This window comes from Amphiprion ocellaris, chromosome 22 (genome assembly GCF_022539595.1).
Source record: "Amphiprion ocellaris isolate individual 3 ecotype Okinawa chromosome 22, ASM2253959v1, whole genome shotgun sequence".
Taxonomy (NCBI): domain Eukaryota; kingdom Metazoa; phylum Chordata; class Actinopteri; family Pomacentridae; genus Amphiprion; species Amphiprion ocellaris.
The window spans coordinates 16,220,978-16,242,582 of record NC_072787.1 but is presented as its reverse complement, the minus strand read 5'-3'; the positions used below and the strand labels follow the sequence as shown (position 1 = coordinate 16,242,582).

The window sequence follows — 21,605 nt, the reverse complement described above, 5'->3', positions numbered from 1 at the left end:
TTTTCAAATGCACTTTTTATGGTCTGACCATGGTTTTGTACATAAAATATGTGTGTTCATAAGTATCTGGCACAGTTGATTGCACTATTGTAAATAATTTGTTTTGATGTTGATGTCTCTTTGCAAATTTTGCAGTTTTGTTTATTTTTGGGTTTTTTTACAGGTTACAAAATTGACCATATCTCAAAAAGCAAATTATGTACAGACTCCAAATAAATTTCCTGTGGTTCTAAAGGATATTGTGCAACTTTTTTACATTTACAAATTTAAGGGATACAGCTATGCAATTTCTGTATTTTGAAATATATGTGGAAAGTAACAAAAACGATTTTCATTGTTTTAAGGTTTATTGCACCTTTAAGCAATTTTTTGTAGTAGTTAAGACATAAGTCAATACATATTATTACAATTTTGGATATCAGGGTTATTTTGATGTAAAGCAAATAAAAATACTCCAAAAAATGGCACTACAGCATGTAAAAATGTAAAAATATGTCCTGGCGGACTTGCACAATGGTGGGTCTTAAAGGGTTAACCTGACTTGAATTGAATGTGAGGCCAGCAACAAATTAGCTTAGCTTAGCATAAAGACTGGAAACAGAGGGAAACAGCTAGTATGGGTATGCTAGTTGTACTCCCTAAAAACTGTGGCTGTGGATACTGAGTAGTGTGAGCATTTCCAAGCCTAACAGGGTCTAATAAAAAAACATTGTCAAGTTAAATTATAGAAATTTGAGGAGCCAGCATTTCTGAAGCTTGACCAGTTTTGTTTAAACACAGAAGCCTATTATTCAGCCAGATTTTTAAAAACATTTTTCACATTTGTTTTTTATCATATAAAACCACAAAAGTGAGCTTGAAACCCCACCAACCAAGTTAAAGGTAACAGGAAGCTTTAGCAAAAGCTAAATTTACCTACTTAATCCATTGTTGCTCATCTGACATTTAAGTTATTGTCTTTTGCTCCTACATAAATGAGTCAGGAGCTAAATCCAACGCTGACCAAAAGTAACAGCTCATCCTACAAAAAGGTTACAAGCCAGGTTTAGAGGATGAGCAGTCATTGCTATTTCCCCCTGACATACTGAAACTTTTTCCAAGCTAGTTGTGCCAACAAAATTCCTGGAATGTCTCTATAATTCTGACCTTAAGTGTAAAAAGTTAGATCCTAACTTGCAATGAAAAATATTTTACAATTCCTTATTTGAAACATAATTTCTTGACATCAAAACATTGTCAAAGCCAGAGAAGTTCTTGTCTATATCCTCCCTTTAAGAAAATACAAATAATTCACTTAGGAAACAAATAGTATCTTGATAATCATTTAAAAAAATGACAATGTTTCAATTTGTTATTCCAGAAGATGAGTATTTAAATGCAGTAAATATCATAAACATGTGCTAATACAGCAAAATTATAAATTTGCCACATTGATAAGATGACTCTGTCACAGAGGCCTGCTAAACCATTCAGTCCACAGTCCCAATGAGTCATGGTGGGCATATTTCCCATGAGGCAATGCAATGTGTCAGCTGTCTGAGCGGGGCGGATTTTCCTGGGGAGTGGGTAGAGGTGGGGTTGGAGGTGGGAAAAGGGGGACAGAAGCACAGATATTGCATTTCATGTTCCAGAATAAAGCTCATAGCTCCCCACCGAGCGCCTGGTCTATAAATAACCTTCCAGTTGGAGCTCAGTTGAAGGGTCAGGACAGCTGAGGAAGTGGGCCGTCTCGGGATTCAGCTGGTGTAGAAACTCACTGTGCTCCTAAACCCTCTATCCAGGCTAGAAACTAGAAGTACTCTGAAATAAAGAGGATCCACTTTTGTTTGATTTGCAGCCCCTGAAAGGCTCTTCAAACTCTCCCTGCCAGGAACGATGGCTCTGCCTATAAATCCCATGGACGAGCCCCGGATGTACCAGCAGACTCTGCTCCAGGACGGCCTGTACGACCTGCTGGAGAATGACAAGCTGGTCGACTGTGTGCTGAAGATCAAAGACAAGGAGTTTCCCTGCCACCGGTTGGTGCTGTGTGCCTGCAGCTCGTACTTCCGCTCCATCTTTCTGTCCGACTTGGAGGAGAGCAAAAAGAGAGAGATCGTCCTGGAGGATGTGGAGCCTGGTGTCATGGGGCTGATCCTCAAGTATCTGTACACCTCCAAGATCAATGTGACAGAGCAGAACGTCCAGGACATCTTTGCTGTGGCTAACATGTACCAGATCCCTTCAATTTTCACCGTTTGTGTGTCTTTCTTACAAAAGCGCTTGAGCCTCAGCAACTGTCTGGCTATCTTCAGGCTGGGCTTGATGCTGGACTGTCCCAGGTTGGCCGTGTCCGCCCGAAACTACGCCTGCGAGCGCTTTCAGCTCATCTCCAGAGATGAAGACTTCCTCCAGCTGCTCCCCAGTGAACTGGCAGCCATTTTAACAAATGACAATCTGAATGTAGAGACGGAGGAGTCGGTGTTTGAGGCTTTGATGAACTGGGTGTCCCAGGACGCAGACAACAGAGAGAAAGAGCTGCCAGGTTTGCTGGATTGCGTTCGTTTGCGTCTCGTCACCGAGGATTATCTGAGGGAAAAAGTGGGGAAACACAAATTCATCTCATCGAATCCTGAGCTGCAGCAGAAACTCCAGCTGGTGAAGGATGCTCACGCAGGGAAACTGCCAGAGGTTCCAAAAAGCAAAAGCAAGAAGGAGGATGGTGGAGCAACAAAAGATGGAGAGAGTGAAGACAGGGAGGAGGAAGAGGGTCTTCTCCCAGGCATCCTGAATGATAACCTGAGATTTGGGATGTTTGGCAGGGACTTGATTCTGATGGTGAATGATGCAGGTGCTGTGGCCTACGACCCAGCAGGGAATGACTGTTTTGTAGCGTCGCTCTCCACACAGATTCCCAAGAACCACACCAGCCTGGTCACCAGGGAGAACCAGATCTTTGTGGCTGGAGGATTATTCTTTGACGAACACAACAAGGACGATCCACTGTGTTCCTACTTCCTGCAGGTAGGAGATATGTTAGATAAAGTTTTCAAAGAAGAAAAGATGACAAAATTGCAATAATAGAAATTAAAGGTAGATCTGAGTGCAGCCCATTCTTAGATATTTTGAAGAAAATCTGTCCAAAATGATGCCCAAAATAACTCAAATATTTCCATTTGATTGGATGTTGCAGGCATAAAAGTAATGGAGACTGTAGTTGGAACAAACTGAGAAAAGAAAATACATTTCTACAAAAATATATATGTGATAAGATCACTTTGCCAAACTTCAGTCTCCTTTAGAGAAAATAAAACAGATGTTAAATGGATGTAACCTGAGAATATGACGTGTTTGCACAGGCAGTATTACTCCAGTAGACTTGAGGTGGTGTAAACATTCAACCCATTCACAAATGTTTCACCCCTGTCACCTCAGTACGACCCAGTCAGTGCCGACTGGCTCGGGATGCCTCCCCTCCCGTCTCCACGCTTCTTGTTCGGACTTGCCGAGGCCGAGAACTCCATCTTTGTGGTGGGAGGGAAGGAGCTGAAGGAGCAGGAGCAAATGCTGGATTCAGTTTTGGTCTATGACAGACAGTGAGTACAGGGCTGAGTTCACATATGAAATTTAAGAAATGTGAATGAAACTGTAATGAAGTGAACTACCAAAGATGAAATCATGATTAATTTACTTTTTACGTGTGGTTTCTCATTCGCAGATCATTTAAATGGGGTGAGTCTGACCCAATTCCTTACCAAGTTTATGGACATGCAACATTATCCCACAAGGATGTTGTGTATGTGATTGGTGGAAAGGGAGAAAACAAGTGAGTACACACTGCAAGCAAAATATGTATGTGACAAGTGTAAGGACTGAATCCATTAACTCATTTATTCTTAACAAAAGGGGAATGACTAACGGTAGGCGTTGCTATGTTCTTCGTCACTCTCATTAAAAGGAACTGTCTAAAGAAGATGTGTGCATATGACGCAAGGAGGTTTGAATGGAAGGAGCTCGCTCCCATGAAGACTGCACGCTCATTATGTGGAGCCACTATTCATAAGGACAAAATATATGTGGCAGCAGGAGTGACTGACGAAGGCCTGACAGACACTATGGAGGTGTACGACATCGCTACTAACAAGTGAGTTCCTCAGAATCACTGAATAAAGCAACCAAAGCATATGCAAAGACACATATGTCACCTTATGCTTTGTTGTGGTATTATTTTGTAGTCTGCATGTTCAAGGATAAGGAAAGACATCATATTATACACATTATACAATCGATATATCTTTGTGTATAGTTGATAAAGATGGACAATTTGGAAATGATGGGAAATTGGATGTCCTAGACCTTTACTCAAATGAACATTAAAGGGGCCATATAATGCAAAATCCAATTTTTCAGGCTTTTTTTTAAAACACATTTTTTACTACTTTGTTTAGAGAACCACAGATATTGGTAAAACAAAAAACTACTTGTTGCTTTCCTCTCTTCTAAAATCAAAGTTGTTGTGTTGTGAAGCGCATTTTCATGAACTTTGATCTTCCTTCTCACGGTGTTCATCGTCAGAGTCCAACAGCATTAGCATACCATTAGCATGGACATCCCCGTCTTTGGCTTTTGTGTTCTGTTTACTAACATGGGTGAAGTGTAGTGTGATGTCAAGGTTGGGAGGTCCGCCTTATACAGCGGGAAGGTGGAGATCCGAGTATTCGGCTCTCAAAATCAATATTCGGATACCACCACAACAACAGAATATTCAGATATTCGGGTCCAGCCCTAATAATCACAGAGTTGTAAACATGGTAGAATTAACGATGTGTGCTGTGCTAGGAGCTGAAACTTGAAATACACATTCTGGGGACATGCAAGGTTTAAATTAAATTGTTGTAAAGGGGTGTGATATGGACCTTTAAAAGCAAATTTTAAAGCTGCTGGGGTTAATCTTCTGCATGAGGACCCCTAAAAATGGTCCAACCAAACAACTTGAGGCCTTTTTAAGTAAACTGCAATTTGCCAAACTAAACCTCTGTCTGTCTTTATTTACAGGTGGTCAGACTTTGTGCCGTTTCCTCAGGAGCGTAGCTCTCTGAACCTGGTGTCTGTGGCTGGTTTGCTCTACGCTGTAGGAGGTTTTGCCATGATGCCTTTAGAGGACAGCGATGAGATGGTTCCAAAAGAGATGAACGACATCTGGAGGTAGATCATGATAACAGACATACTTCTTTCAGTTCAGTATTTTGCATTGAACATCACAAAAGCAATTTATCAAGTGAACTTGCTTAAATATTTTCACAAAAGTTAAACTGTCACAGAATTTTACTCATTAGCGTTAGTTCACCCAAAAACAGCAAATTAACAAAACCCCATGCCATGTTTAAAGTGTTAATCAGTGGATGTCTCACATTTACCTTTCATGAAAAATGCCTGTTTACCTTTTCAGGTATAATGAGACGGAGAAGAAGTGGACTGGGATCCTCAGAGAGATCCAGTATGCATCAGGGGCCACGATTCTGGGGGTCCGACTCAACACTCTGCGACTCACCAAGATGTGAAACCACCTCCAGACATCTGATTTGGTTAACTGCAGTCCAAATTATTTTACAGGAGTCCAGAGATTGATTCGGCGTCACAGACATCCAGATTCAGCTCAGTGTGTTTAGTGCTCTGCTGTTTATTTGTATTTTTACACAAAGCTGTAGCTGTTCTAATTATGATTATGCCTTAATGTCACGGGCAGTTTTCTTTGTTTTTGATGAATAACATTTTTATATATGTGTTTCTGCAATTTCACTCTGATGGAGATTGTTGCACCGTGAACAATCAGTAGCCCACTGACATTTTTTGCACTGTACGGAATAAATAAAAGTATTTAACACCACCGTGACCAGTGTGAAAAATGTGTGGGTTTCCCAACAGATGGCAGCAAAGTCATAATATAATGTAAGCAAATTTAGAAGCCACAATTGAATAAAAATTTTCTCTGAGCAGAACAAAAACACAGCACACGTCTCCATTTGCAATAATATATCTATACTGTTTAATATTGAAATGATTTCATTACGCTCTGCTGTGTTACAGACGGTAAACACTAGTCAATAATACAATAAAAGACAGAAAATACAGTCTAATGTTATTAGCACCTCTAGACACTACTGTCCTTGTACTGTTTTTAGTATTTTCATATAGCTGAACGTGACAACTACTGCCTACACATGGGCTTTGTACACCAGAGTTAACTAAGACATAGTGTTTACATTATAAAGTAGAGAATCAGCAAATAACAGTACACATTATGATTTGTTTAACACAGCTGCAGTATGAGTAAGTATGGGAAATGCACTGGAGAGGGTATGTGGATAATACATCTTTGAGTTGACTATGGCATCGCCGCCTACGGTTATCGTCACATATATCTTTGCCCAGAAAAGGGGAACAGTCACCATTAAACAACTGTATTAAAACAACTGTATTAAAACAACTAACCAAAACTTTTCACATGAAAAATAGGGAGCAACACTTGAAATTTGTTTAGCTTCTATGGAGCCCATAACCTGACAATATGCACAGACAGATTCAGTTTAACTGAAATGCAAAAAAAAAAAAAAAAAAAAAAACTACACGACTTTAACTGTTAAATGTTGGTAGATGAAACTTTTTTTTTAATTTCAGTATGTCAGTACTTATTTGCTCCTGGGTTTTCTTTATTTCTTGATTTTTTTTATTCTGTTTTTTTCTTTTTTGCATTTTCCTCACCATATTTCCAATTTTCCTAATGCATAACCAACTGATTAGAACTTAATGAAAACGTTAAAAGCTTTACTTTTTTTTTCTAGGTCTGCAACCATTTTAATGAATGATCAGTCTGCTGATTCATTCTTCAATTTATGGGTTATTTCTTTGTCAATGTAATTCAGAAAACAGTAAAAGTACTATCATAGAAGACAAGGGGACAAGGGAACCGATAAATTTCCATAATGGAGAGGCTGGAATTACTGAATTTTGGCCTTTTTAAAAAATAAGTACCTGAAAAAAGACTCATTTAACTGAGTCATTGCAACCCTACTTTTTACACTTTGTTTTAACTATTTAAATAACAACCTTATGTGATGATATCATCAGTTTTGTCAGTTATGGGGCTCCATACATTTGCCCAAAAATGGGCAGATTAAAAAAAATCCTCATTAAAACAAACAAAAATAACACCAACACATTTCTTTAAATTCTTACATACAATACTTTCTCTCCAATATCCTCGAGGAATTTTAATTGTTTCTAAAATAAGAAACCAACATTCCCAACACTTTTCTTGAAGGTGAAGGCCACAGAATCAAATTCTTTTGGGTACACACTTCAACTTTAGCAGCTAAACCCAAAACTACACGTCCCAGCAGACACCCGACTTGGTGATCCAATGAGCACTTTCTGCTCTGAACCAAGTGCTTCTCAAAGCTTCATTATGTGGCAAACACTCGCCTTGGGTGCAATGCAGAATGCACAGTCACTGTGGCGTCTAGGCAACCACTTAATCACTGACAAAACCCTCGTTTAAGGACAAGGGCAGGTCCACCTTTGCCTAATCTAATACAAGCCTTTGGCTGCTAGCCTTAGTAAAGGAGAGTTTGGCTAATTAAAACACATACAGTCTAAAGTCTGCCTAGAATATAGGACTCCTGTGCACTGTGCAAAATTTCCCTTCTCAGTTACTAGAATCTCAGCTTTACTGCCATTTAACTGCAAAATATGAATTTTAAAAAATGAGTAAATAAGAATTTGGGGAACGTCATGGATAATATGTCTGTCTGTGATATATTTTCTCTATATATCTCGATTAAGTGTCGCTTTTATGTCACAGATAGGTTTTGTCTTTGCTGATGGATTGAGGGAAGACTAGTTGATTTAATAACCCAATAAAAAGAACATACAAATTCTGCTTTCTAGGGTGAATTTAAACCTTTACAGTCCAATTCTCTGGTCACTGTGTAATTCCTTACATATGTAATATAGTGTGTAAAGTGGGGTACAAAATTGTGTTTTGTTTTTTTTCAAAATTACATTTTAGCATTTATCAACAGCTTACAAAGGGGTTTCATGCATTTTGACCTTTAATAAAAACTGATCTTCTGCTCAGCATCATTCACTTCTAATATGAAGGATAAGATGCAGACAGTTTGATTTATATTAATACTACACTGGTTTGGAAGCCCTTTTTCTAAGGAGATTGTTTGATCTGATTCCAATGCTGCTACTCATTTTTTTCTGCAGGATCTGAACAAACACTTTTGATGTGTCTTTTTTCTAAACACCTGCCAAGGACACATTTATGTCAGAAAAACTGCATTTTGGTGATTTCCTGTAATCTTTTGCCCAAGAACTATTCAAAAACACACGTCATCAGCACGTTTGATTTGAACAACCTCTACTATATCGGCCTTCAAACCATTCCAGCTGAACTGAAGTATAAAGTGCTTTTATAATTAATATCTTTCTCATTACTCAATTTGGCAACTGACACCTTCCTTTACATTTTAACGTGGCGTGAAATATAACAGTCACATATTAAAGCTCCTTTAGCTGGAGCCAACAGACAACACAGAAAACTAATTTCTCTTGTTAATGGTAATGATCGGAGAACAAACCAGACAGAAACTGGCTGAACAGCGACTGCATTCACTCTCTGAGAGGAGTCACAGGTGCTTTTTAAACAGTGGGACAGTATAAAACAGGGCGACTGAAACAGAGTTTAGCGTCCGACATAACAGACTCTTTCCAGCCGAGTTATCGTCAGTGTGCAGGATGCCACACCACAGCAAGTAAGTTATTCTGGAAGCCAAATGCAGGTCAGATCAGTTAAGCACAAATAACACATAGAAATTTCACTAATTTGTACATTTTGTTAATAATTTATGAGTGTCACTCTCTTCATGGTACATTCAAAAGCAAAACTGTTGCCTTTGGATTCAAAAATGTCCATAAATGCTTAGAGTTGTTGATTTTTCGGTTCAGTATAGATCTCTGCTACCTATTTTTCACCTTATATCTGCATACATGGCCCCATTCTGGGCAAGTGTGGCAAACAAATTCAAAGTGCATAAATCAGTAGTTTTAACTACTATCCCTCCTCCTTTACCATCAGCTACTATCACTATCCAGAACACAAACACATTCAAATCCCTCCATGGATAAGGCAAATACACAAACTATAACCACAGTATCTCAGTATTATCTCTTGGGTTAGTGCTTATCAAAACAGCAAAGTGGGGAAAAAAACAGACCTTGGTGAGTACATCTTTTTCTTGTTCCCAAAGTACTATGGGCTTCTTCAATGACAGAGACACACTATGAATAATAATATACTTTTAAGGGAGGCTTTCTTTAGTTTAGGATTTCTATCAGAGTGCAGTTTACTGATTTGCCACAAGAGAGCAACATTTCTTAACAATCAGCCACTATAGTTTACATTGTGCAATCTTTGTTATCACTGTTTATATAGTGCTTTATATATATTCTCTATGTCTATAGATGTGTATGTATTGTCTTTTTGTTTTTTTGCACTTGTAGCTTGGAGAAATGTAATTACTGTCTGTTGTACGTCTTGAATGGTAATAAAGTTAATTTTAACTTTAAAAATGTTGGCAACTACCTCCTCAAACTGCTCCAAATGTCTAAATTCTAGCTTATTTCCAACCCTGGAGCTCATTGTCCAGTAAGGCTAAATTGGATTTAATCACAGCCAGAATATAATTCAATTACAATACAATTCAACAGCTCCAGACTTTTCATTTAAAGGGCAGTCTCAAACTGGACCCTGTACAAAAGCAGCAAATCAAAAATACAAAACATGTGTTTGACACATGAAGAAAAAAAAAAGAAGAAAGAAAATGTACCATTATTAAATAACCTCTGATGTGGCCCTAACTGGTTAACCGTGGCAGTATAAGAAATACATGTATCTGGGGCGAGCTTAGACGTAAGACTACACAAAGGTGCTTAAATTTGTCTTTAAATAAAACAGCTTATTACATTTACAAAGCATATCCACAAATTCCAACTTTCGATAGTACCAGCCAAGACACATGTGGGGGCACATTCAACGGACTCTCCAAATGTAAACATGAGGAATTAATCACGAGGAAGAAACACATCTTAACAGTATTTACAGGTTAATGCTACACTAAGTAGGCTAGCTATAGATAAAGTGAGCGGGAGTGCAACCATAGTGCACAGAGACTCTTTTTGGATACGAAACTGATTTAAATGTTAGAGAAGAATTCTTATTTGCCTTTGTGCTCTTGTGCGAGTTAAACGACAAGATCTAAACCACTCCAATATCTGTTAAAGAGCCCATACTATGTTTTTAGAGGGTTTTTTCCCCTTTACTTTAGTGCTTAATAGCTTTTTTTGTGTGTGTTTGTAAAAGGTCTGAAAACTTACAAAGTCAAAAGGGAGTTATTCTCTCCCAGAGAAAACACTGCTCCTTAAGTGCCTGAAACATCTCAATTCAAGTGCAGGCTTTTATTCTGTTACTTACTGATGTCACCATGTAACATATTTGCATAATGCCTTTTCTAGTGGCTATTTTGGCCCTCAGACAAAAACTGAGCAGCTCTTATTTTCTCAATAAAGTCGCCTCTGATAGGGCTACGTCTCTCTGTCTAAATTTATATATATGGCATGACCAAAATTGCCTCACTTTCATGTGGACAGCATACCAATCAGGGAAGACTCATCTTTTCAGGAGGGGAGCCTTAAAGAGACAGGAGCTAAAATGCTGCATTGATGCACACTATAAGAAAAAAATAGTTTGTCTTAATATGAAAGCACATTAACATATTTTAGTACATCCCAAAAAATAAAATCATGAACCTGTAAATGTACAGAATATGGGCTCTTTAAGCTACATCTAGTAGCTAATTAGCTCAGATTAGCACACTAACTGCTAGAGAAGCTAAAGTAACATGTTTTCATAGTAAAAACAACAATTTGTAGAAACTCTGGCAAGTCATTGTGCCAAGAAAGTCAAGGAACAGCCAAGCGCATGACGTCTTGTGATACCAGAGGTTGTCACTTACATTCTGTTTTGTGTGTGAATCTGACAAATATACTGTAATGTGTTAATTATGGAGCGTCAGAGACACTCATAGGTAAATTTTAGTCTTTCTGTGCAAACATAGCTTCATGTTTGATCGACAGACATCTGAGTGGTATTGATTTTCTCATCCGACTCTCGACAAGAAAGCAAATAAGCATATTTTTCCCTGTAATTACTGAAAGGGATTTGATTACATCTTTTTAGATCTACTCACATAATTGTCAAAAGTGTACACAGAGCCACAGATTTTTCGGCACATCCCCAGTTTTAATTAACTGCTACAGATCATTGATTTAACAAAAAAAAAAGAATCGCTATCTTTTAATAGCGATTTAACAGTAAGGAGGCCTTTTGGTGACAAGCTCTGTTGTGCCAAAATTAATCACTGTCAGTGCTCTTTAAGAGATTTAGGCATTGGAATATAATGTAATGCTTATTCTTTCACAATATGGATTGCTTAATTCAGCTATGTAAGCATGGTTTTTGTGAATATTTCTATCCCTACACTCTTGATATTCTGCAAACTAATTACACAGATCGGGTTTAGTCGGGAAATGAGCTGTAAGTTACACTGACACGAACATTAGATTTTAAACCTACAAATATACTGTAGGTCCGAGTACATTAGGTTTTTACTAACAAGTCACAGAAAAGTGCCATATCGTCTCAAAGCCAAATCTGCAGGAGAAGAGCGCGCTTGCTTAATGTAAGCAAAAGATGAGAGTCAACAAATTCCTCCGTCTCCTGACTCTGGGAAGCTCAAGCGCTGATTAGCTGAACGTAGATCTGAGGATTCTCACCTCCAGTCTCTGCATCTCACACGCACACCGTCACAAACACCACACACTGCATTGCACGGCCGACTCGCCACACATCACAACTTCTCTTATGTCCTTAGAAATTGACGTAACGTGCCACGAATTACACACTATCACAATTATAAAAATGAAGACAGTTAGGAGTACATTTTAAATATCACTGGAGTTAAATGTAAGGTGCAGGATCGATTATAAATGCTGTATAACATTACCTAACTATAGCAGGTGAGCTAACAGGATTTGGTTATTGGCAACGCCATACACATGTATATGCTCAAAGACAAATCAGCATTTGGTTATTGCTGGGTCAGACCAGAACCACTCGCTACATCTTGGCAGAGAATGAAAAATAAATCTTCTTTTTTTCTTCGTCATAGTGTGGTTCTTGCTTAACTGATGATCCCTCCCTCCCCCCCATGAGTGAAGATTTAGGAAACTCTTCCTCCCGTTTTGTAAAACACGCTACAATCAATGCATTGTGCAAGGCTCTCGAGAGATGTGTGTGGTGTCGGAAAAATCTCAAAAGAAAACCAGGACAGAGCTGTGAAATTCGTGAGCAGAAGAGTGATGATGACACGTCCTACTGGACTCTGAGGTTAGCTATTGTATTCAACAGAGTAAAAAATAACTATTTCTTCTTGTGGTAGGTGTGTGTGTGTTTTTTTACGAGGCCTCCGTGTAGCCTTTTTTTTCAGTTTTCCCTCCTCAGTTAACGCCACTGAGGTGCATCGCTCTCCCGCTGCAGGAGTCTTCTTAAAAGCTCAAAGAAAAACAAGGAAACAAAAGTAACAAAGTGCTTTCAATGCTACAGAGATTTGTTAGTTGTTGGAGTTCATCCTACCAGCAGAGAACAGGGGAGGCGGTGGCGGTAAATGCGGGGTGGGAGGCAGACCCCCCATGGAGTGCAGCAGGGGGAGAGACAGCTGGGTGCCGTGGAGCGGGTGGGGGTTGGAGGAAGCAGCGGGTGTGGTCACAGATGTGGCGGGGAGCGCCGTCCCCAGCTGGACCTGACCGGAAGAGTCCGAGGCCGGCGAGACCAGGGGCCGGTCGAGGCCGAGGGGGTCGCTGCCGTCGGCCACCATGGGGTTGCTGACGCGGAAGCACTTCTCCCTGTGGGCCTTGAGCATGTTGGAGAAGCGGAAGCGCTGGCCGCAAACTTCACAGGGGTACGGCTTCTCTCCAGTGTGGGTGCGGCGGTGGCGCTTCATGTTGGGTCGGCTGGTGAAGCTCTTCCCACAGATCTCACAGATGTACGGCTTCTCTCCTGCAGAAAGAGACACAAAGAGCTGAAAAACACACCTAATCAAAAGACTTTGAGCATTAAACGTAACATTTGGGGTGGCATGGTGAGGACGTGGTTAGCACTGTGGCCTCCAGCTCAAAAGTTGTGGATTCACTTCCCGACCTTCTCGGAATCTCTGTGTGGAGTTTGCATGTTCTCTCGGTACCTACGTGGGGTTTCTCCAGGTACTCTGGCCTCCTCCCACAGTCCAAAAACATGCTGAGGTTAACTGATGATTCTAAATTGTCTCTAAGTGTGAATGTGAGTGTGTTTTGTTGTTTGTCTTGTGTGTGGCCCTGTGATAGACTGGTCCATGGTGTCTCCTGCCTTTAAGTCAACTGGCATAAACTCTAGCCCCCCGTGGCCCTCCAGAGGATTAAGTGGTGTACAGATAATGGATGGATTCAAGGATCACAACATTTAAAGGGGCTATAATTAATATTATACATTGACAATGCATCAAATAATACATCTAATGTGAAGGTGGCTGCTCATAGTGGCAAACTCTCAGCGAATAATCACCCAACTGCGCAGTTCTTCTCAGTTCTGCTGAACCGCTTCAGAACACTGTTTTAATTTATGGCCCACAACGTTATTGTTGATTCTCTCCGTCAGAGTTTCTTCCAGGCAGCTGTTTTCAGTAAAAGACCTCTAAAATCTCCCTTAAAGCTACCTACTCAGCAACAAACAGCAGACAGGTAAAATTAATGATGAACATAGTGAGGAATCCAGCAGGGAAAGAGCCACATATCTCACTCAGCAGTAGGTGAAGGGCAAAACAGACGTAAATCAAAGATGAATATTGGACTTTTTGGACGCAGTAACACAAATCGAAAATAAAAATGTTGCTTGGTGTCTGCTGGATGTGTAAATAAGCAACAGTTTGCTAACAAGCTCGCCATAAGAACTTACAAGGTGCCAGTATTTATTATTGCTGCCCTCAACCACTCCAGTTCCACAGGCATTTTAGTGATTTGCATATCTTGCTAAATTGCCAGCTATAATCTCACAAGAAATGGGACTCTGAACTGTAGTAGTAGCACTAACAGTAGCAGTAATAGTGAAGATATTAACAGAAAACTGAAACACTGAGTAAACAGGTTGGTGTGTCAGTCAACCTCAGAGGGTTAATGCCGGTTTAAAACACCCTACCGTGATTCAGCATCCACTCAACCATGAAAATTCACAAATTTCCTGCAAAGAAGTGACTCACCAGTGTGTGTCTTCATGTGTTCGTCGAAGTACTGCTTCATGTTGAAGTCCTTTCCGCACCACTGGCACATGAACTGCTTGTGTCCAATGTGGATGCTCATATGGGAGCGCAGTTGGTATTTGTACTGGAAGCGCTCACTGCAGTTCTGAAATGGCACAGAGACACAGAGTTTGACACAGAAACATTTCACAACTGGTGACCAAAGTGCAATAGATTGGACTTATTGTCGTCAATTTGAAGAAAAATGAGACACTGAATTCAAATCTTTCTCGCAGAATGACAGAAATTGGTTTGCACCTTTCTTACTCCTATACAAAAGACAGGATAACTATGTCCCCTGTTTTCTGTTCTATTCTTAGCTAAATTAATGCACACTGTCAAACTACTCCTTTAAGCAGTTACGATCATGCTATCAAATATTGCCAAATGCAGGAAAAAGCTACAGCCACCTTCAGAAATGCACGGGAGATTGTGGATTTAGGAGTGTGGCGCGGAAGTGAGAATGCTGCCAGAAAGAAACACTAACAGACCAATCAATAATCACTGTTTAAGTGTCTAATGGGGAGCATAAAGATAGCCAAATGATTTGCTAATGATCACTTTCCCTCAGTCTGTTCAGATAGGCGCATCTTGATGCCTTCCTCATCTGGATTTCTTGACCTTAACATGAGCATTTAGCTAGAAAAGGTCACGAAAACATGAGACACATGAAAACGTGTAATATAAACAACACTGCAAACACAAGCATATCTAAGTATTTGAAATATACGTCAGTTGTGGAACGAAACTCTTCATGCGAGGGAAGTGAGGAGCAGCAGAGTATAAAAGGAGCTCAAACCTCACACTTGAAGGGTTTCTCTCCTGAGTGCTGGAGAGAGTGAACCTTCAGGGACATGCTGCGCTTGAACGACTTCCCACACGTCTCACAGGTGAACGGCATGTCCTTCGTATGGGCTGCACACACACACACACACACACACACACACACACACACACACACACACACACACAGTACAAGATAAGAGTTAGTACCATTCACTATTGAGTCACTCTCGATCCAATGGCAGCAGGGGGGTGAACAAGTAAACTGCATCCCCCAAAATAGCATTTATAGAACAACACTGAGATGCTTTCTGACCGGCTAATTACACTGCTGAGGACAATGGACGTGTCTCATCGGCTACCTAAGTAATTTCCTCAGAAGTTTCCACATCGACCTCTGCAGTAGGAAGGACTTTAGATGCTTAATCCAAACCTTCCTGAACTGGAGAAACATGGATGTACACAATAAATGAGGTAAGCCCGTCCATTCTGGGAAATGAGATGCTTATCTCCCCAAAAAGCGGAAAAGGGAAGCAACACCCAAATCAACAACAATCAGCTGGACGTGGAAGAGGAAGCCGAAAGAAATACACAGGAATCAAACAACCAACCAGGGGAGCTGATTTTGCTGCCACTCACCGACCATGTGCTTCCTGACGTGAGCCATGGTGTAAAACTTCTTCTCGCAGATCTCGCAGGAGAACTTCTTCTCGGCGTAGCCGTGGACGATCTTGTTGTGCTCGTGTAGCGACCAGAGCTTCTTGAAGGCCTTGCCGCACGTCACACACTGGGAAGCAAACACAAAAGAGGGCAAAAACATAGCGCTTATTTGAGTTATGAGATACTGAAAAGATCATTATCTGGAACCGTCTTTACAAATACAATCCAGGTGTGTGTGTTTATACAGATACTTGAGCATTCACTCTAGCAAAAAAAAAAGCAATTAGAGCCACTAGATTAAAGCAGCAAATGATCTTGAGGACCGCAGCAGGAGTCCAGCTGCTCGGTGCAGAGGGAGTAATAGTGGAGGTAGTGAGACATAGCAAAGTTGATTACCGACTGCCAGTTGACTGAGTTACTGACTCTGACCGGTTTTAATGGCTGCAACTGTGCTTTAGACCAATTAGTAAGTAAAGAATGATTAAGCTTGATGTATGTGCTTGAAGCATCTTTTGTAGGCAAAACAGTGTAAACACTCACAGTGTGCATGTAGATCAATGCATAATTTACTTGTTTTTCTGGATTTTTTTTTCTTCTGCCACATTTTTACTCACTGTGGAGTCATTTTTCACTGCAGAATAAAGTTTTGCACCTTGATGGGAACAGCACAGCCATGACTAGAAGTAGAGAGAACTCAAAAATGTCTTGTGTTCAGTATGACAGTTATAATACCATAAATTTAAAAAAAGAAAGATGTTGCATTTCTTTTTAAAAAGATGCCCTTATTTTACAAAAACAAAACAAACAAAAAAACAACAACATTGAAATCAATATGTATAACATTTGTCCAATTCTCGACTGCTCTACTGGTGTTACCAATACTGGAAAACACTATAGATATTTTACTAATTACATTTTTAATTAAGTTCCATACTTGTCACCTCTCTGCACAGCCTGCAGTTCAGCCAAAAGTCCCAGAATCCCTCCAGAATATTTTTGTTTTTTTACACAACCTTCCTCGTGCAAGCAGTTTATTTCAGGCAAATTCGTGAATGACACAAAGTAAACTACAGTGAATCTGATTAAACTAATCTGTGTATTTTTCCTGGTGGAATAGTATGTTAAAGATGATTAATAGGAATGTCAGAAAGTTGAAAATCTACCATTTTTCTCTATTGTACGGTTTTCATTTCTGAAGAATTTTAATTTTGGCAACGTTATAAAGACAACATATGGCAAGTTAAAAGACTTTTTGTTGGTCAGTGGCATAAGTGGGATGTCTCTGACCATCATTCTAGAATCATACCTGGATGCTCTTCTCACAGTCGGTCTGTTGGTGCAGCAGCAGCTCGCTCTCCAGCAGGAAGCGTTTCCCGCAGTTATTGCAGATCTGCATGCGGTTGTGGGTGACGTTCATGTGTTTTTCCAGGTACCAGCGGTTGTTGAAGATTCGAGGACACTTCTTACACGGGAAGTGCTGCTTCTCCTCCAGCCTGACCTTCTGGCCCAGAGCCTCAGCGTCCAGCGTCCTCTTCCCTCCCTGCCGCTGGTTGGCCAGGGTGGCCTCTGCAAGCGTCTGCCGCATGGAGGCCGTGGTTCCCGCCATGGCTAGAGCTCTGGTGCCCCGGCGAGGTCGTTCCATCATGGCTGGCTGCTCCAAGCCTGGAATGTTTAAGGTGTTCTCCTCCTCCTCCTCATCTTCCTCTTCATCTTCGTCTTCGCTGCTCTGCCCCAGTATGTCGCCCCTCTTCAGGTCTTCATCATCCTCTTCTCCAACTGCGTCATCATTCTCCACTTCGTTCTCCTCATCGCCTTCTGAGTCTTGGTCGTTGTCATGGCAACGGCCAAATATGGTGGCGGTCTCTGCGGCAGTGGCTGATTTACCCTCCGATCCCTTTGACACGTTGAGGGTCTGGTTGTTGAGGTTGACTTCAACGATGATCTGGTCTCGGTTGAAGGAGGCGTGGCCGTCTGTGGTCTTTGACTCATCTTCGTTTCCTTCCATCTTACACAAAGCAGCTACACCTGTGCTGCCTCCGCCTCCCGAGCCCTCCTCCTTCTGGTAGTACTGCTTCGTCTGAGAGGCCGTCTTTCCAGCCTCCTCCACTCTGACAGAAAACGGGCTGCTGCCTTCCCTGGTGTACACCCTGCCCAGCTCTGACTCCTGTTTGATCTCCCGGTACAGCTGGCCGGGGGGCATCGCTACAGCAGCTGGGTCACTGCTGCCGAGCCCTTCCTGATTGGCCATATCCGCGCAGGTGGTTCTCAGCGAGTGGCTGCTGATGAGGTCGCGACAGGAGGCTGCGATGTCGCTCATCTGAAGCAGGGTGGCGGCGTTGAGCACGTCGCGGACAGTGCGGCTGCTCACCAGCAGTTTGGAAGTGTAAATGAAGTTGAGGATTTGCTGCAGGCCCTGAGAGGTCAGAGCGTCCAGCGACAGGTCGACCCGCCGCAGCTGTTTGCTTTGGGCGAAAAGAGAGTGGAAGAAAGGGCTGTAGGCTGCCAGCACACCCTTGTGGGCCGGGAAGGTGCTGTGCTGACGCACCAGAACGATGTCAACGTCACACAGGTCAGGCTGGAAGAGGCGCTGCTCGTTCAGCCTGTCCATCAAACAGGTGAAGTGCAGAGCCACATCCTCCACCAGAGAGAACTCAGCAGAGGGGAAGTCTGTGGTCTTCTCCACTATGAGCTGCAAGGGAGAATGAGAAAAAAAACTTTGACATGGCAGTAAATATTACAGTAAAGAAGCCTAACAAGTCTCACCCCTGTTTTCGAGAATAAAAGGCAGAGTGGCCTTTTATTGTGACCAGTCAAAGACACACCTGTGCCTAATCATGCTTTCTAATCAGCATCTTGACATGCCATACCTGTGAGGTGGATGGATTATCTCAGCAAAGGAGAAGTGCTAACACAGATTTAGACACATTTGTGAACAATATTTGAAAGAAATAGACCTTTTGTGTACATAGAAAAAGTCTTAGATCTTTGAGTTCAGCTCATGAAAAATCTGAGCAAAAACAAAAGCGTTGCTCTTATATTTTTGTTCAGTGTAAATATGCTAATTCCAAGATGCAAAGTTTATTCTTGACCTTGAACAGTTGCAAAAACTCACCACAAAGTCCACTGACTAACTGTTCTGCAGCTTTTCATCATACTGCCTGATCTTAATTAGCTAAAGTTTGTCCACTTGTCACAGAATTGTGCATTTAAGCCAATATGGAAATGAAGTGCTTTAAGTGCAGTGAAGTCTTTAAAGTTTGCTGACTGAAGCGAACTGAAAATAATCAGGTTGCTGCATTGTTCAATGACACGGAGAAACCCTATGGGGTCTCTGTAACTCAGGGTGCCTCAACGGGGATTTCAGTTTTCATAAAACCTCCTTTCTACAGACGAATTCTCTGTTCGGGGGGATCAATATGTGCAGCTTCTCTCCCACAGAACCTAAAATCAATCATCAGTGAGATCGTTTAAAAGTCAAGGTGAGACAATTTCTGAAGAGGGATCAGAATTGTACACAAGTGTTCACAGAAAGTGTGTCCCCCAATAAAATTTCTATTTATTGTCCAAACAACCTGGCAACATTTCTCACACATCGACACACCTGTGAGGATGTAATACTGCATTGGCCGTTACTTTCAGTGATCTACACCTGCTCTGCAAGAGTCACTGCTTGTGTCAGGATGGCACCTGGGGGATTTTTCATTTTATTTTCCATATAAAATAATAAAGGTTTATCATCACAGTTCAGCCATAAAAGTTGCATTCTCCAATGCTGTGTGTGAAGGCAAAGGCTCACTCTGGCATATTTTGATCATACTTGCCAAATATTTAAATTACTTTATTTCGTCTTAACTATCAAAAAATTTATTCTTAATATTTCATTCTTTGTAATGCTAGCTATTAATGTAACATGCCATCACAAATAACATTAGACCATCAGAAGGTTTTCTGGTGCCTTCACTATATTATTTTTTGTGCTTTGCATTGCAAACTATCCGAGGCTATAAATGCTATGCTATGCTATAAATGATAATGTAATGTATTTTATCTTTTACATATAAACATCAAAATAAGGAAAAACTTACCAAAAATAACAGTCATTATACATTCTTGCTCTATTTTCTGACCTTTTTGTGCACATTTATACACAGATTTCCCTCTAGAGCCAGACTGACACTGGACTTTGGGGTCAATGTTGGTATCAAGAGTAAAAACATTCATATATTCATATATTGGCTGATACTCTTTACATATATGCATATACATATTGGAGTATTGCTAAGAAGGGAAAGGAAAAAGATGGGGTCACTGTTTGTTCACTGTATTTCACAAAGTAGTTTGTAGAATATTGTAAAGACACCATTTGACTCTGTACCACCATCTGTGACATGTACTCTGCTACATGTGCTGCAGTCAGTGCTAAGACTACAGACTGCTTTATTCCTTTCTTTTGTGAACGATAGTCTTTGGTTACTTGTTTAAGCTCAAAATATAATTTAATAAAGGCTCGTTTTAGTCAAATTAGATTGTCAATATTCTGTGATTAAAAAAAGTGTTATGAAGGTGAACAATAAATAGTGTTAAAATAAACTCTTGCAGTAGTTTATATGTATTTAACGTGATGCTAAACACTCTGCACAAAGTCACGGACTGCAAGTAAGTCTCCTGATACAAGTGAGTGAAAAATCAAAAGGTGTAACACTCAGCGCTCTGTGCAAGGTCCTCAACTTCCCAAGGTGGGTTTATTTTAGCACAGGAAGGGCAGGGTTTCGATCCAGACGGGATGTGAGTGGGGACAGAACAGCAAACACACACACACACACACACACACATACATACAGCAAACACACGCATACACACACACAGAGACACTGACATGCATATGTGATGTGCAACCATGCATAAAAACAAATGCGCACACACACACACACACACACACACACACACACACACACACAACAAACACAAACACAGTGTCTGGTCTCTCTGCAAGGACTGACTGGTCTGTGCATTGGTATTCATTGCCATTTCCCCCCTATTAGCCGGCTCTCTCAGCACACCCACTCACAACACTGTCCCTGAGGAATGACGAATTATGCACACGACAAAACACGTCCGGAGAAATAATTAGAGAAACCATGCTGAATAAATACTAACTAACCCGCCATGCAATTAATGGAAATTATCATTCTGGGCGTCTTTTGAAGGCAGAATGGGACGAGTATTGATACAAGCCTTGTTTTGGCTAACAAGCTGCTGGAGATGATACAGCTGTGAGTCATAATTACATCTCTAGATCGCTTATATTTGAGTGTTTATTTACAGTTGCACATGCAGGGCCAGACATTCAACAAAGAGATGATATTAATAATTAATTCCCACAATGACTACGGTTGCAAACAGTGGACTCTTAATGGGCATGAATGACACTACAATGTCTGCTTTAATTGTCCTATAAATTAAAAAATATACGTACTTTGTCTTCCCCTGCTGCCGAACATATTTTCTCTTTAAGATCAATGAAAACGACTTTTCATTGTTCGGGCTGGAAAATGGATTTGCATTTGGGCCTAACCTTGAAAATCTGCTCTGTTTGAAGAATTCAATTATAGAGTGTTAGATTTATTCATAGTTTTGAGCTGCTAAATTGGACTCTGAGCTAGAGGAGTGGAGATCGGGTTATCTCTCCCCGTGCAAGGCTACAGACATCACCCAAGGGCAAAACGCAGCAGC

At 40.8% G+C, this 21,605-nt stretch overlaps 2 protein-coding genes across 2 annotated transcripts in view; one reads left to right on the top strand and one right to left on the bottom strand.

Moving 5' to 3' along the window:
* The first annotated feature begins 1,676 nt into the window (after positions 1-1,676).
* Positions 1,677-5,872, top strand: klhl40b (kelch-like family member 40b). Its single transcript, XM_023266300.3, has 6 exons — positions 1,677-3,003; positions 3,415-3,575; positions 3,698-3,805; positions 3,938-4,123; positions 5,035-5,184; positions 5,429-5,872. The coding sequence occupies exons 1-6, from the start codon at positions 1,876-1,878 to the stop codon at positions 5,538-5,540; spliced, it is 1,845 nt and encodes a 614-aa protein (XP_023122068.2). The 5' UTR covers positions 1,677-1,875; the 3' UTR covers positions 5,541-5,872.
* Positions 5,873-5,997: 125 nt separating this feature from the next.
* Positions 5,998-21,605, bottom strand: part of zbtb47b (zinc finger and BTB domain containing 47b) — a 34,293-nt gene continuing 18,685 nt past the window's right edge. Inside the window, exons 2-6 of the mRNA XM_023266288.3 lie at positions 17,179-18,561; positions 15,852-15,999; positions 15,229-15,344; positions 14,391-14,535; positions 5,998-13,159 (exon numbers count right to left, since the gene is read on the bottom strand). Of these exons, the coding sequence (XP_023122056.2) occupies positions 12,714-13,159; positions 14,391-14,535; positions 15,229-15,344; positions 15,852-15,999; positions 17,179-18,561 (2,238 nt within the window). The 3' untranslated portion in view covers positions 5,998-12,713. The remainder of the gene's footprint in view (positions 13,160-14,390; positions 14,536-15,228; positions 15,345-15,851; positions 16,000-17,178; positions 18,562-21,605) is intronic.